Raw genomic sequence first — 14088 nt, 5'->3', positions numbered from 1 at the left:
TTCAAATGGGTAGCCCTGTTGGTCTGAAGTAGCACAATAAAATCAGAGTCCAGTAGCACCTTTAAGACCAACAAAGATTTATTTAACTACATGTGTAAGGAGTTCATAGTCTGACAAAGAGGGCTTGCACTTGAAAGCTCACACCCTGAATAAATCTTTGTTGGTCTTAAAGGTGCTACTGGACTTTTATTGTACAAAATTACAGGCAGACAAAAACCAGCCTGAGGACGAATGATTAAGCTTCCTGATCATGGAACATCGACAACAGCTGATAATCCATTTAAATAGGCAAGGGAGGGGGGCGGTGTGTAAGGAGTGCTGTTCAACGCCCTGAGAATTTGTATCCTGAAGGAGGAGAATAGGGTGCTGGGATTTCCGAATTGCTTCCCCCCCCCCCCCCCATTGTCCTGCAATTCAGGACAGACCTTCAATTTGTCTGTATTTATACCTGTTTACCACCACTTTTTTCCCATCCACCCCAGCACCCTCTCTGGCCTTCCTTGGCAGTGTGCAGCGACCACCTCCTGTCCCTCCCCCCCCCCCCCAAGGACACCACATTCTCCAACTTCAATATCTCCGCTGCCTCCCTCAGCCGAAATCTCGGGCTCAAATGAGACAAGCTGCCTAGAAGAGAGCCTGAAGGCTTACAGCGTTCTGTGGTCTCGGATCTCGCAAAAACAGCCGAGGGCTGGGTGCGCTGGAAAGGGAATGAGTAAGCTCAGAATTGTTTCACCAGCTTGTTCTGCGGTTTTGTTTAACTCCCACAGGGCAGTTACACCTATATAATCTCACACCTTTATAATCCCCTTCCAGATTTATATATTTCATTAATGCCTCCCTTTTCTTCTCAATAGAGACCCAAAACGGTTTATGTCATTTTCCTCTCCACCGTTTGATCCTTACAACAACCCTTTGAGGTAGGGTGTGGCTGGGGACATGGGACTGGTTCCCTCAGAAGTTTCCATGAATCTGGGTTTTCCAGAACTTAGCCTGGCGTGATGAACACCACACTACACACTGTGAGCCAGAGTCGTGTTTAAAAATGGCAGACTCTAATCTGGAGAACTGGGTTTGACTCCCCACCCCCACACACATGCAGTCAGCTGAGAGACCTTGGGCCAGTTTCAGTTCTCTCAGAGCTCTCTTTGCCCCACCTACCTCACAGGGTGTCTGTGGTGGGGAGAGGAAGGGAAGGCGATTGGAAGCCCCTTTGAGACTCCTGATAAAGCTGACTGAGCAGTAATATCAGGGCTCCCTCAGCCTCACTAACCTCACAGGGTGCCTGTTGTGGGGAGAGGAAGGGAAGGAGATTGCAAGGGACTCTTTAAGGTAGAAAAAAGCAGGGTATAAAAACCAACTCTTCCTTCCTATTATGCTTGGAGTCTTCCCCTTGGCCAAGTTTTCACATAACCCAGTTTTCACATAACCAGAATTCTGCAGATTAATTCCTAAGAGACAAGTGCCTTCCTATCCAATTGACTCTCTCTACCTAATCCTTTCGCCTGCCTACAATTTCATGGCCCCTACTGCTACAAGCAATATTACGCCCACAGAAACAGCTGAGAACACCAGGTACGCATCATGCCATAAAACCTAGGATCCCAGTTTCCTACTTAGGTCGACAGCCGATTCACATAACACATAGCAGAAACGTAGCAAAGAAACCGCTCTGTACATGCAAAATTACGTCCACGTCTACTGCTCACCTGTAAAAGCTGCCCAAAGGAAATGGACCAATGGTAGACACACACACAAGATGCAACCTAGGTAAAACAGCTACTGCCCAAATAAGGCAGACTCACGTTCTCTCCTGGTTGACAAAACCTTGTGGGATCTAGTGACCAACAAATAGTTGCAAATATGTCGGTAGGGCAAAAACACCGAGTTTTCATGCCTTTCCACAAGCAAGAGAAGACATATCTGGGAGAATTTAAAACAGGTATTTCCTTACAGTCCTTACCCTTCTGTCTCCTCCATTTTCCTTCAAGACCCTCATGGGAAATGTCAAACTGCGGCCCTCCAGATGTCCATGGACTACAATTCCCAGGAGCCCCTGCCAGCATTCGCTGGCAGGGGCTCCTGGGAATTGTAGTCCATGGACATCTGGAGGACCGCAGTTTGACTACCCCCGTTCTACAGTGATAAATCTCTGAATACCGAAGACCAGTTGGAAGTCGTGAAGATACAAAAGACCAAGCCAAGCCCTCAATCCTTACCTTGAGCTTCTCGAACCGGTCACTGAGGGATGCCACCTGGTGGTCTCGATGCCGCCCCACCAGTTTGCATAAGGCACAAATGAGCTGGTCGTCAGCCACGCAATACATGTTCACTTTCTCGTTCTCGTGCTCCAGACAAGTGAGGCCACGGAAGTGCGCATCGGGCACAGGTTCCACCAGCCGGTGGCTGGTGAACGGCTTCTTGTTGGGGTGGGTGGCCCGCAAGCAGCGATCACAGTAGGACACCTCGCAAGTGATGCAGGTCTTGACAGCATCCCGAGGAGGGTCCTGCTCACAGAACTGGCAGGATATCCTGTCACCGGCAGACATGGTCGGGCTCTGGCGGTACAGCCGCTCACGGCAGTTCTCACTGGGAGAGTTGGGGCCGCTCAGCGAGGCCTTCTGGAAGCGGTCGATGATGTTCTGCAGGGTCACATTGCGCTTGAGGCCCTCCAGGCCCCTGTGATTGAGGGAGATGACATAGCGGCAAGTGGGGCACTGAAAGGCGGTGATAGGTTCCAGGGGTTCGCCCGAGGGGCAGCTGGAGACCAGGATGCGGTGGGCACAGCTGAAGCACAGGCTGTGGGCGCACGGGAGAAGCAAGGGGTCTTCAAATAACTCCAAGCAAATTGGACAAGTCAGTTCGGACTCCAGTGTTTCCATCTTTAGATAAAACAATCTGGCTTCAGCATTGAAAACGAGGGAGGCAGTTCAGCCACCTGTAAAGGAGAGGGGGAGAATTATTTATTACCTACATTTCCCACCCTTCCTCTGGGGAGCTCCAGGCAGCAATTTTTACCTCAAAACCATCGCAGGAGGCTGAGAAAAAGACTTACAAAAGACTAACCCGATGAGGTTCGGTGACAAATCTCAGAAATGCAAGTTATTACAACAGTCAATGCTACAACGTATCCAGGACTCAATAGGGACAAAGGTTTTTTTTATCTCACTATTCATGCTAACCTTGTTCAACTTGTGTATCCATATTCCTCACAACTTATTTTATTTGTCATACTGTGATAATGTGACTGTAAGGTAAAGGTAAAGGTGTCCCCTGTGCAAGCACCGAGTCATGTCTGACCCATGGGGTGACGCCTTCATGGCAGACTCAGTACGGGTTGGTTTGCCAGTGCCTTCCCCAGTCATTACCGTTTACCCCCCAGCAAGCTGAGGACTCATTTTACCGACCTCGGAAGGATGGAAGGCTGAGTTGACCTTGAGCCGGCTGCTGGGATTGAACTCCCAGCCTCATGGGCAGAACTTTCAGACTGCATGTATGCTGCCTTATCACTCTGCGCCACAAGAGGCTCTTCATGTGACTGTAAAGTAATGGTAATGTTATGGTATGTTGAGTTTCCTCCCTGGCCTTGGGATAAGATAGTTACCGGCTATTACCTTGTAAGAAAGTTTCACACTGGTATGGAGACAGGTGGGGCAAGCAACATATGGTGATGTGATAGCCTTTGATCACTTTCACAGACAGTTTTATTTCTCCCATGTTTGTGTGAACAACAACTGAATTTCAAGGGGATTGATTGGCTGTTTTGGCAAAGAATTATCATTGGCTGTGTTTGGATGTGTGACACAGTTTACTAATGTAACAGAATGAATTTTTGCTATATATTCCCACGGTCATGTAAGGAGTTCTTAGTCTGAGGAAGACTGCTTGCCCACGAAAGCTCACACCCTGAATAAACCTTTGTTGGTCATAAAGGTGCTACTGGACTCTGATTCTATTGTGCTACTTCAGACTAACACAGCGACCCATTTGAATCTAATTTTCATTATGCTGCATGTTAATTTATTCTCACACTCTACCTATAAGTCTGTAAGGATTCCTTCCATTCCATCATATTGTATCTGAGGAAGTGTGCAGGCATACAAAAGCCCATACCTTTCACCTTTGTTGGCCTTAAAGGTGCCACTGGACTCTAAATTTGTTCTGCTGCTTCAGACCAACACGGCTACCCACTCAAATCTACCTCCTTTTTCCATCCTTAGGAATCCCAGAACCACATGCTCCTGTCTTGAATGTGCCTCTTCTGCAGAGCGATTTGCGTTAGCCAAGCAGCGAAGAGTACAGTCTGAGACTTGACAAACTGGTGTGCAAAACAAAAGTTTCCACACTTTCACTGCCACAAGTAACCCCTCCAGAGACCACAACCTTCCGACACGGGCTGTGAGTGCCATTTGACCCTGACCTTTCCACATGCACCCTTGCTGGAAAAGCCTAATTGGACCAGACAGCCTTTTGTTTTAAGAACCCGGCGCTAATTAAATTCTTACTTCCACATCCTCTCAAAACACCACAAAGAGCTGGCTAGCAACAGAGGCGCTGCCCCCAAAGAATCTAACCCAACAGCCCTTTTCATCACAGCTTGTTGCTAAGCAAGGTCAACTACAGGCCCAAGTACTCCATGCCTGACTTCCCAGTAATGCTAACAAGGGATTAAAAAGAACAAAGACCTCAGGATGAACTGGAAAGATTCCCGCTGCCTTCCCATCAGCATCTCTGCCTCAATTCCTCAAGAGGAGTCTCTGCAGTCTCAACAGACACTCAGATTTTGCACTCCCTTCTCTTCTCAAGCATGACAGAGGAGGCGGGGGGGGGGGGACCTCTCAGGAGACTGCCTGATGCCAGAAAGCCCCAAGGACTTATTTGCCTTCCAAGAGATTGGCTGCAGGAACACACACCTCCAGTCCAGAGCGACCTTGCATGACTCCAATCTTGTTGTCAATGTGGGCAGCTGGCATTGGCCTCAAGGGCTGTTGTTGCAAAACAGAATGGCTGTTCCAGCAGAGCACCCAGGTTCAAATAATTTTCTGTATTGAAACCTACATGGGTACAAGCAGGGCACTTGGCAAAGGTTGTAACTACAAAGCACAGCTCCTCCCCCTCAAAAGAAGCCTGCATACAAGCTTGAAAGAAATTAGCATTTCTGCAAAGGGCTTAAGTTGTCAGGGATCTACTTCTCCCTAGGCAGGAGACATGGAAGGAACAGAATCTTTAGCTTCTTCTCACCAGAACCAGTGTGAAATGGGAGAATGACCACTCCCCAGCAAGTTCCTGGCAACTGGGATTTTGAGGCACCCAAAGAGCTAACTTTTCTGCATCTCTCTGCTGTGTTCAAGATGAGTCAATCCTATTTCTCTGGTCCTGTGTGTGCCCCCCAACCACCCACGACGGAAGACATGGATCTCTCCCACCCAACACTAAGTAAAAGAAGCCAGAGGACTTAGAGGAGAGGGTCTTCTCAATTTGTGCTCAACCACAGATGCAATTGCACATGGACCACTCACCTCTGGTGAGGGTCTCCAGCATGCCCCCCTCCCACCCACCCCCATAGGGCACCTGGAGCTCAGCCTTCTCCGTCTCCCAATGGCTCTTCTCAGCCGTTGCTCACACGTGCTAGAAGAAGGGCAGGATGCCTGGTAAGCTGAGCTATCCATGACCCAGGACAAATTAATGCTTTCAGAAAAGGATCCAACGGACCAAGCCCTATGAAGATAGGTTGAGGGACTTGGGAACGTTCAGCCTGGAGAAAAGGAGGTTGAGAGGGGACATGATAGCCCTCTTTAAGTATTTGAAAGGTTGTCACTTGAAGGAGGGCAGGATGCTGTTTCTGTTGGCTGCAGAGGAGAGGACACGCAGTAATGGGTTTAAACTTCAAGTACAACGATATAGGCTAGATATCAGGAAAAAGTTTTTCACAGAGTAGTTCAGCAGTGGAATAGGCTGCCTAAGGAAGTGGTGAGCTCCCCCTCACTGGAAGTCTTCAAGCAAAGGTTGGATACACACTTTTCTTGGATGCTTTAGGATGCTTAGGGCTAATCCTGCATTGAGCAGGGGGTTGGACTAGATGGCCTGTATGGCCCCTTCCAACTCTATGATTCTATCCCATTAAACTTGCCAGGGTAGCCGATGCCCTTGGAAGCATGGTCCAAATAAATTACTTATGTTTGCTAGTGCGGGAACATAGTCTTGTCTGATCCATCTTGTTTCCTTGGATTGCGATGGTGTATGCCAATAAAGGTTGTCTGAGTCACGACCCAAGGCAGGTGCTGTGGTGGCTGTTGAGAGGGCCAGAGGCAGTGCCATTCCTCCCTCCTAGGGTTTAAAACACCGGGCAAAGGCAGTCTCCATGATGACAGGTCCTAATAGGCTGGCCCTCTTCATATATAGGCTTGTCATAGGTGCGGCAGGGGCGGAGCTGGGAGAGGCCCAAGAGGCGATGATGGAGGCTAGGCAATAAATGGAGCCAGGCAGCAGCAGCAGCAGCACAGGGCACAAGACCAACTATTACTCCACCTTTCCCCGGGTGGTGTCAGCTGAAAGGTGCATGATGGAAGCCAAGGCTAAGGCAAAGATGCCATGCCATGTTGGATGGGGATCCCAGGGGCCCAGGTTCTCCAGCTATGGACCCAGATGTAGGCAGAGGTCTCCAGCCCTCACCTGGAGGTTGGCAACTCCAGGTGCAAAAATCCCCTTACTGCGTTAGGAATTTGCCCATCCAACAAAGTATCTCAGTCTAAGGGCCTGCTGCCTTTCCCCCATTCTCAAAACTTCCACAAGTACCAAGCAGCAATCCAACATCTTTGCCCTTACACCAGCCCTGTGAGGTAAGTTAGGTTGGAAGAGGGAGAGTGGGACGACCAATTGTATCACAATGCGGATCATTTCTTGAACATCATTACTCTTCCATTTCATCCTTGCATACCTTGCTGATCTCCCCTGTGGGATGGTAGGTGAATTTCCTCCAGGCCAGGCTGGATTCTGTAGATTTTTGATAGAGGGATCACTTGGGCATGAAATTGGGGTCACCGTGCTGGTAGTTGTGAGTTCCTGCACTGTGCAGTGGGTTGGACTAGATCAGGGGTAGTCAACCTGTGGTCCTCCAGATGTTCACGGACTACAATTCCCATGAGCCCCTGCCAGCAAACGCTGGCAGGGGCTCGTGGGAATTGTAGTCCATGGACATCTGGAGGACCACAGGTTGATTACCCCTGGACTAGATGACCCTGGAGATCCCTTCCAAATCTATAATTCTAGAGTGTTTGAACTTGGGTCTCTCCACTTGACATTAGCTTGATACCTATACACCAGGGGTCATCAACCCCCGGTCCACGGCCCGTTAACGGGCCGCCGGCAGCCATGCCTGGCTCTCCCCCACCCCCACAGCAAGAAGCTCACTAGGCTGCGATAGGAGCAGCCGCTTCGCTCACGGCCCGACTAGCTTCTTGCTGCAAGAGGGGGTGGGGAAGAGGCAGGCATGGCCGCCGGCATGCTGGCGGACTCAAACACGCATGCGCAGACCTGCCGCGCATGCACGTTAGTGCCCCCTGGTGTTGGAAACACACATGCACATAGCTACCGCGAATGCACATTTTCAGCACCAGGGGGCGCTAACGCACATGCACGGTGCCCGGGCCACCGGCTCTTCCTCACCCTTGGAGCTGGTCCTCAACCATAAAAAGGTTGGGGACCGCTGCTATACACTCTACCCCTTTACTAATCACCTCACACTGGCAACCAGTTATGGAAACCTGCCTTGAAAACTCACGTCTTGTGCACTTTAGTCATCCCGCTGCTGGGATGCTATTCAGCCGGAACCTACCCTCCTGTAATTTCAAAGTCTTTACATTCTCACTTCGTCTTCAATCGGTTGGGAGAGAGAATCTAACCTTTCAGCTTTCTTTCAAAATGGTTCCAAACATTCAGCAGGTCTCTTTTCATCCCCTTTCCCGTCAGCTGTGCATCAGCTGCCTTTATCACAATCTTTTAGCTCACACAAGTTTGGGAACTGGGGGCCGAAATCCATATTCTGACAAACTCTCTTTCATGCTTAAACAAAGCAGGTTTATAACCTTTAATTGTAAGAAAATCAGGTTGAGTGCATACGGCCATTGCCACAGGAAATAAGCTTTGTCTACAGTTAATATGCTGTAATATGTATAGCACACTTTTGAAGAGTTCATTGATTTTGATGTGATAAAATGGATCTCTTACCTCCAAATTTGCTGCTAGGGCTATTGTGAATGGATCAAACTGTTTCAAATCCAACAGCACCCTTTGTTGTTATTGTTTTCTACGAATTGTTTGTGTGCTATTTTCAACTTCATATGGTCTTCTACTCTCATGTGATAAAGTGATAAGGCCATACATGATCAGGGCCCAGTGTACCTGAGGGACCGCCTCCCCGCCTATGCCCCCAAAAGAGCTCTACGCTCTACTCAGCTAAGGATCCCTGGCCCTAAAGAAGTCCGTCTGGTCTCGACCAGGGCCAGAGCATTCTCTGTTCTGGCCCCTACCTGGTGGAACGAGCTCCCAGAGGAGATCAGGGCCCTGACGGAGCTTAAACAGTTCCGCAGGGCCTGCAAAAAGGAGCTCCTCCACCAGGCATTTGGCCGAGACCAGACGTAATCTACAGCGACCAAAGGCCCCTGCTCCCCCCCCACCCCCCTCAGAATCCCATCAACAAGCCCTGGACCTGTTTGTATTACGATTGTTTTCTGTTATACTGTGTTGTGTTTGGTTGCAATTGTTGGTTATCGATGTACATGTTCTACAGACTGTTTTATGTATGGTTCTCTGTCATAATGTAAACCGCCCTGAGCCTCCGGGGAGGGCGGTATAGAAGTATGAGATAGATAGGTAGATAGGTAGATAGGTAGATAGGTAGATAGGTAGATAGGTAGATAGATAGATACGAATGCCTGTATACTAAGGAAGCACAGGATACAGTGGTTTGCATATCCTCCCCTTCCTCTCTCTCTGGCACTAAAGTCACCAATGAATTATTGTGGTTCTCAACCTGTGGGTCGGGACCCCATTTGGGGTCACTTGGCCCCTTCCCTGGGGTCCCCAGGTTGCTGGCTGCCGCAGCGGCAGACGACAACGGTGGGTGGTGGCAGCGGCAGGCAGAGGCCGGTGGCATGGCACTGGCCACCTCCACGCTGCCTCTAGTGTTGTGCGCGCGCACACACCATGCATGCGCACACTGCCACCGAAGTTGGGGTTGCCGAGCAGGTAAGGTTGAGAACCGCTGCTGTGGGGGTTTCAAGGCGAGAGACATTCAAGGGTGCTTTGCCTTTTCCCTGTCTCTGTGTTAACAACCCTGGACAAATACTAATCAGGGCCAATCCTGTTTAGATTCTGAGATTGGGTTGTCCTGTGCTATCCCCCGGTATATTTGCAGTTTTGCATTTTGAAAACTAAGGCATTTGTTTTTTTTTTTTAATACAAGTAGGGACTTCCTGGGGCATCCCACTACTCACCTGTACTTCTTCCCCCACCCAAGCTACTACTTCCCAATAACCCTCCTAGTAGCTTTTTCCCTTTTCATGTTTCCTTTTCTCATTCTTGAACATCACAACACTTACTTTTATCTGTCCCACTATTTTGAACTTACCCTCTCTCCCTACCTGTAACAGTCTGCTCAAGCATGCACCTCCAAAATCACCCAAATTGGATTTTCAGTAGATTTTTTTCTACTGTCAAATGAATCAGCCATACTTCGTGCTTTAAAACTAAGACTATCAGATCTTGAATCTTCAAAGAAAAATTCCTGCTCAACCTCTCCTATATGTTTCTCCTATCAAATTTGGTTTACAAATCCATCATGGAAAGATGGCTCATTATTTCTATGACCTTGATAACCCTTAACAGTGTAGAGCAGGGGTAGTCAACCTGTGGTCCTCCAGATGTTCATGGACTACAATTCCCATGAGCCCCTGCCAGCATTTGCTGGCAGGGGCTCATGGGAATTGTAGTCCATGAACATCTGGAGGACCACAGGTTGACTACCCCTGGTGTGGAGCTTTCATGATGGCTAGGATGAATGTTGTCCCCTCTAAGGTGCTCCCTGGCCAATATCTGAAGATTCCATTTCATTTCAAGGGCCGTTATGTTTAGGCTCTGCAAATTCACCAGATTCAATACAACACATCATTCTTGATTTCCAGATGCATGAGGTTCCTCATGAAGAATTTCTTATCCCTCTGCTGCATTCTAAGGGATTTGTAAAAGGGAAAAGTGCATTTCAATACTTATTAAGTGCCTTTTCACCTGAAATTTCATCTACAGTTGCAAAATTTTTGGTGGAAGTTTTAAAAGTTAGATCTAAGCATTTTTAAGAGCCTCTTGTGGCGCAGAGTGGTAAGGCAGCAGACATGCAGTCTGAAAGCTCTGCCCATGAGGCTGGGAGTTCAATCCCAGCAGCCGGCTCAAGGTTGACTCAGCCTTCCATCCTTCCGAGGTCGGTAAAAGGAGTACCCAGCTTGCTGGGGGGTAAACGGTAATGACTGGGGAAGGCACTGGAAAACCACCCCATATTGAGTGTGCCATTAAAATGATAGAGGGCGTCACCCCAAGGGTCAGACATGACCCAGTGCTTGCACAGGGGATACCTTTACCTTTACCTTTTTATTGCAATTTCTTTTGTTGCTACTGTTTATACATATATCCAACTGCTTGATCCTTCTGTTTTATATGTTGTAATGCTTTGGAATGATAATAAAGGGAATGAATGAATGAATGAATGAATGAATGAATGAATGAATGAATGGATGGATGGATGGATGGATGGATGGATGGATGGATGGATGGATGGATGGATGGATGGATGGATGGATGGATGGATGGATGGATGGATGGATGGATGGATGGAAGACATTAATTCAAAAGAAATTCCATCTAAACATCTGGAAGAAGTTCTTGACAGTTAGAGCAGTTTCTCAGTGGAACAGGCTTCCTCGGGAGGTGGTGGGTTCTCCATCTTTGGAAATTTTTAAACAGAGGCTAGATAGCCATCTGATGGAGAGGCTGATTCTGTGAAGGCAAAGGAGTGGCAGGTTACAGTAGATGAGCGATTGGGATGTGAGTGTCTTGCATAGCGCAGGGGGTTGGACAAGATGACCCATGAGGTCCCTTCCAACTCTACGATTCTATGAATGAACCAACCAACCAACCAACGAGTATCCACCTCCACCTCTGAGCCAAGCCAGGCCCAGGAAAGTGGCTGCCGCCAATGTCAGATCTGCTTCCTTCTTTTTCTATTTCATCAGCCAATCTGCCTTTTTCTGACCCATCTTCAGTTTTCCCTCCTCCCCTACCCTTGTCAACCACTCCCAGGAGAAGTCTTGACAGCTGCATGACAGGCAGTACCAGGCCAGGCTTAGTTGTACGGTGGCCACCACCAGGCCAAGTGATACGGGTAGTGAGTGCCCAGGAAGTGCAGCTGGGTCTGTCCCCATTGAGTCCATTCCTTCTCCCTCAGCCCCATGGATTTCCCTTGCAAAAAACAAGGCTGGAAAGGCTTGGCAATATTGTTGTAGTTGCCTAGCAGCCCTAAACAGTCATTGAGAGCTCAGTGGGCACTTTTCTTAAAACTGCAGCCATTGTTTTGTTGACTTTGGATTTCAGCCTTTTTGAGTATGCAGAACAGACCCCTTTATCACCAAAAGATTTCCCAACCCACTGTCATAATAGTAGTTGTGCTTTTAGTGCCATTCACTGAGGAAATGTACAAAGTCAAAAAGTTTAGTGATAATCCTATGAGTGCAGAGGGATTCACAGACATCTTGCAATAGAACCATGTTCCCCTCCTCTCCCTGTCCCAGACCCCCATACTGGGAACCACTGCCCCATTTTTTTCCCTTCACATTTCTGATTTTCCTGTGATCCCTTAGATTTTATAGAGAAATCCATTTCATCTGTCCTGAGTTTCACTTTACTCTTTTATTGATCTTATATATATATCCTCTGTGGTCCAGTTTGGAAATGACGCATTTTCTATTGTTAAAGCAGTAAAATAAGTTTCTTTGATACGAAAGTACGTACTGCAATTATTTCCAACTCCCACCCAAAAGCTTCAAAATTTCCAGGAGTTTCACCTCTCTGACAGAGTAATCCTGAACAGACTGAAGCCCTGCTAAACCCATTCAAATCAGTGGCCTTAAAAGGAAGCAAGGGTGCTTGGGTTTTCTCTGCCAGACACTGGAGTCCCCATTTGCACCAGAAACACCAGAAAACAATCATAAACCAAAGAAGAGCGAACAGGAGGAGGGCAGACCCAGGGCCAGCAGCCAAGCAGAGAGGCCTTTCTACAGCCACTGCTCGTGCTCAGAAAGCTCACCCAACGCTTTCATTCCCGGCGCTTTGATGCTCACTTTGATGTTTTCAACTGATGTGGTGTACGGAATAGCTGATTAGATTAAAACCTGCTCTGTTGACAGTAATTAATTCCCCATATATCAAAATGATAAAATATTAACAAGGCCTATACGGCAACAGGACGTAGTATACAGCCAAGATCAACTCCTGCGTGGAAACCTTTCCCAGGGAAGTATATTAAAGCTAAAGCAATGAAGAGGCTTGTGGCACCTAAAAGACAAGGGAATTTATTACAGCGGCGGCAGCTTTCTGTGAGCTGCACTCCACTTTGTCAGATGCATATTAAAAGCAGCAGCCAAACGATGGCAGGAAAAGCAGAAGGGTGGGGGGGAGATGATTACTTGATCTCTTCTGTTCAGTGTCACCATCGCAAGCTGCCAGCATCTTTTTGTGCCATGCCTAACTCAAGTGGCAGCACTCTGGGCAAGATGCCACACTGGGCACCCAGTTTCATTTTGCAAGTAAATAGTCCTAGTCTGACAGAATCCCCCCCCCACCTGCATTCAACGGCATATGCTATGTGCATACACAAACCAGAGTCAAACCAGTAGTCCTTACAGCCCAGTGAAAGCTACTGAGATAGGCAAGTCTCCAAAGCATTTCTGAGGCCTGTGATCCTTTCCCCCCAACACATCAGGGACTGAACCTGGGACCTTGCACATGCAAATCATGTGCTTGCACCACAGAGCTGCACCCCCTCCCCGTTTCTCTTAGCAGTCAGCCTACCCTACTCAGAAATGCCTTCCTTGCAGAACTGGCAAGATCACTTCCCACGCACTGGCTCTTTGGCTTTTAACTATCCTTCTGGCAGGCACAGGCCTTTCCCTGACCTCACCAAGCCAGCCTCTGGGGAGGGAAACTAGGACAGAGATTTTTTCACTTACGGTCTGTAAGTACCAACGCCGTTTCATCCCTCACCAACAAATGAACAGTGCAGCCTTCTCTAGAGGAATTGACAAACACACCGAAGACGTAAATAATTATCAACAGTTGCCATCGCAGAGCACAGACAGCTCGTCAGAGCAATCGCTGAATCAACTCAGCATCTGCTGCAAAGGCTGTGTGCTTTTTATCCTCCCCCCCCCCTCCCGCCCCCTCCTCTCAAGGGACCTATCATAAATTCTGGGAGATTTCAACAGAACCCGTATTCAGCTAGGTTGTGCCCATGTGGACAATGCTGTATAGCAGGGGTAGTCAGCCTGTGGTCCTCCAGATGTCCATGGACTACAATTCCCATGGGCCCCTGCCAGCGTTTGCTGGCAGGGGCTCATGGGAATTGTAGTCCATGAACATCTGGAGGACCACAGGTTGACTACCCCTGCTGTATAGAATCAATTACACACATTGTCCATTTTATTCCTCGACCCGAGCTAAATTTCTTAACTCACTGCTGTGTAAAAGAGAACTGCATTCGGATGAACGTAAGACTCAGTTTCTTTTGACATCCCAGAACCCTGTTTCTAAGGCTACCCTCTGAAACTATCTTCCTGTTCTGGTAACCTCTGCCATGAATTCTCTTGAGCAGTGGTTTTCAACCTGTGGGTCGGGACCCCATTTGGGGTCGCCCAGCCCCTTCTCGGGGGTCCCCAGGTTGGTTGCCGCCGCTGCAGCAGCAGCAAGCTGTTGCCAGTGGCGGCAGCCGCAAGATCAAACACACGGCTGTAAACCAAAGTTTCCCTGCATATTTTAAAGCTGACAACC

The 14088-nt window shown here is 48.4% G+C and overlaps 1 protein-coding gene across 1 annotated transcript in view; it reads right to left on the bottom strand.

The window, feature by feature from the left end:
* Positions 1-14088, bottom strand: part of MID2 (midline 2) — a 220530-nt gene that overhangs the window by 177753 nt on the left and 28689 nt on the right. The window contains exon 2 of the mRNA XM_077307324.1: positions 2217-2935. Coding sequence (XP_077163439.1) covers positions 2217-2879 — 663 coding nt within the window. The 5' untranslated portion in view covers positions 2880-2935. The remainder of the gene's footprint in view (positions 1-2216; positions 2936-14088) is intronic.

The sequence above is a fragment of the Paroedura picta genome, chromosome 13 (assembly GCF_049243985.1).
Source record: "Paroedura picta isolate Pp20150507F chromosome 13, Ppicta_v3.0, whole genome shotgun sequence".
NCBI classification, from domain to species: domain Eukaryota; kingdom Metazoa; phylum Chordata; class Lepidosauria; order Squamata; family Gekkonidae; genus Paroedura; species Paroedura picta.
This window is presented reverse-complemented; position numbering and strand designations above follow the sequence as displayed.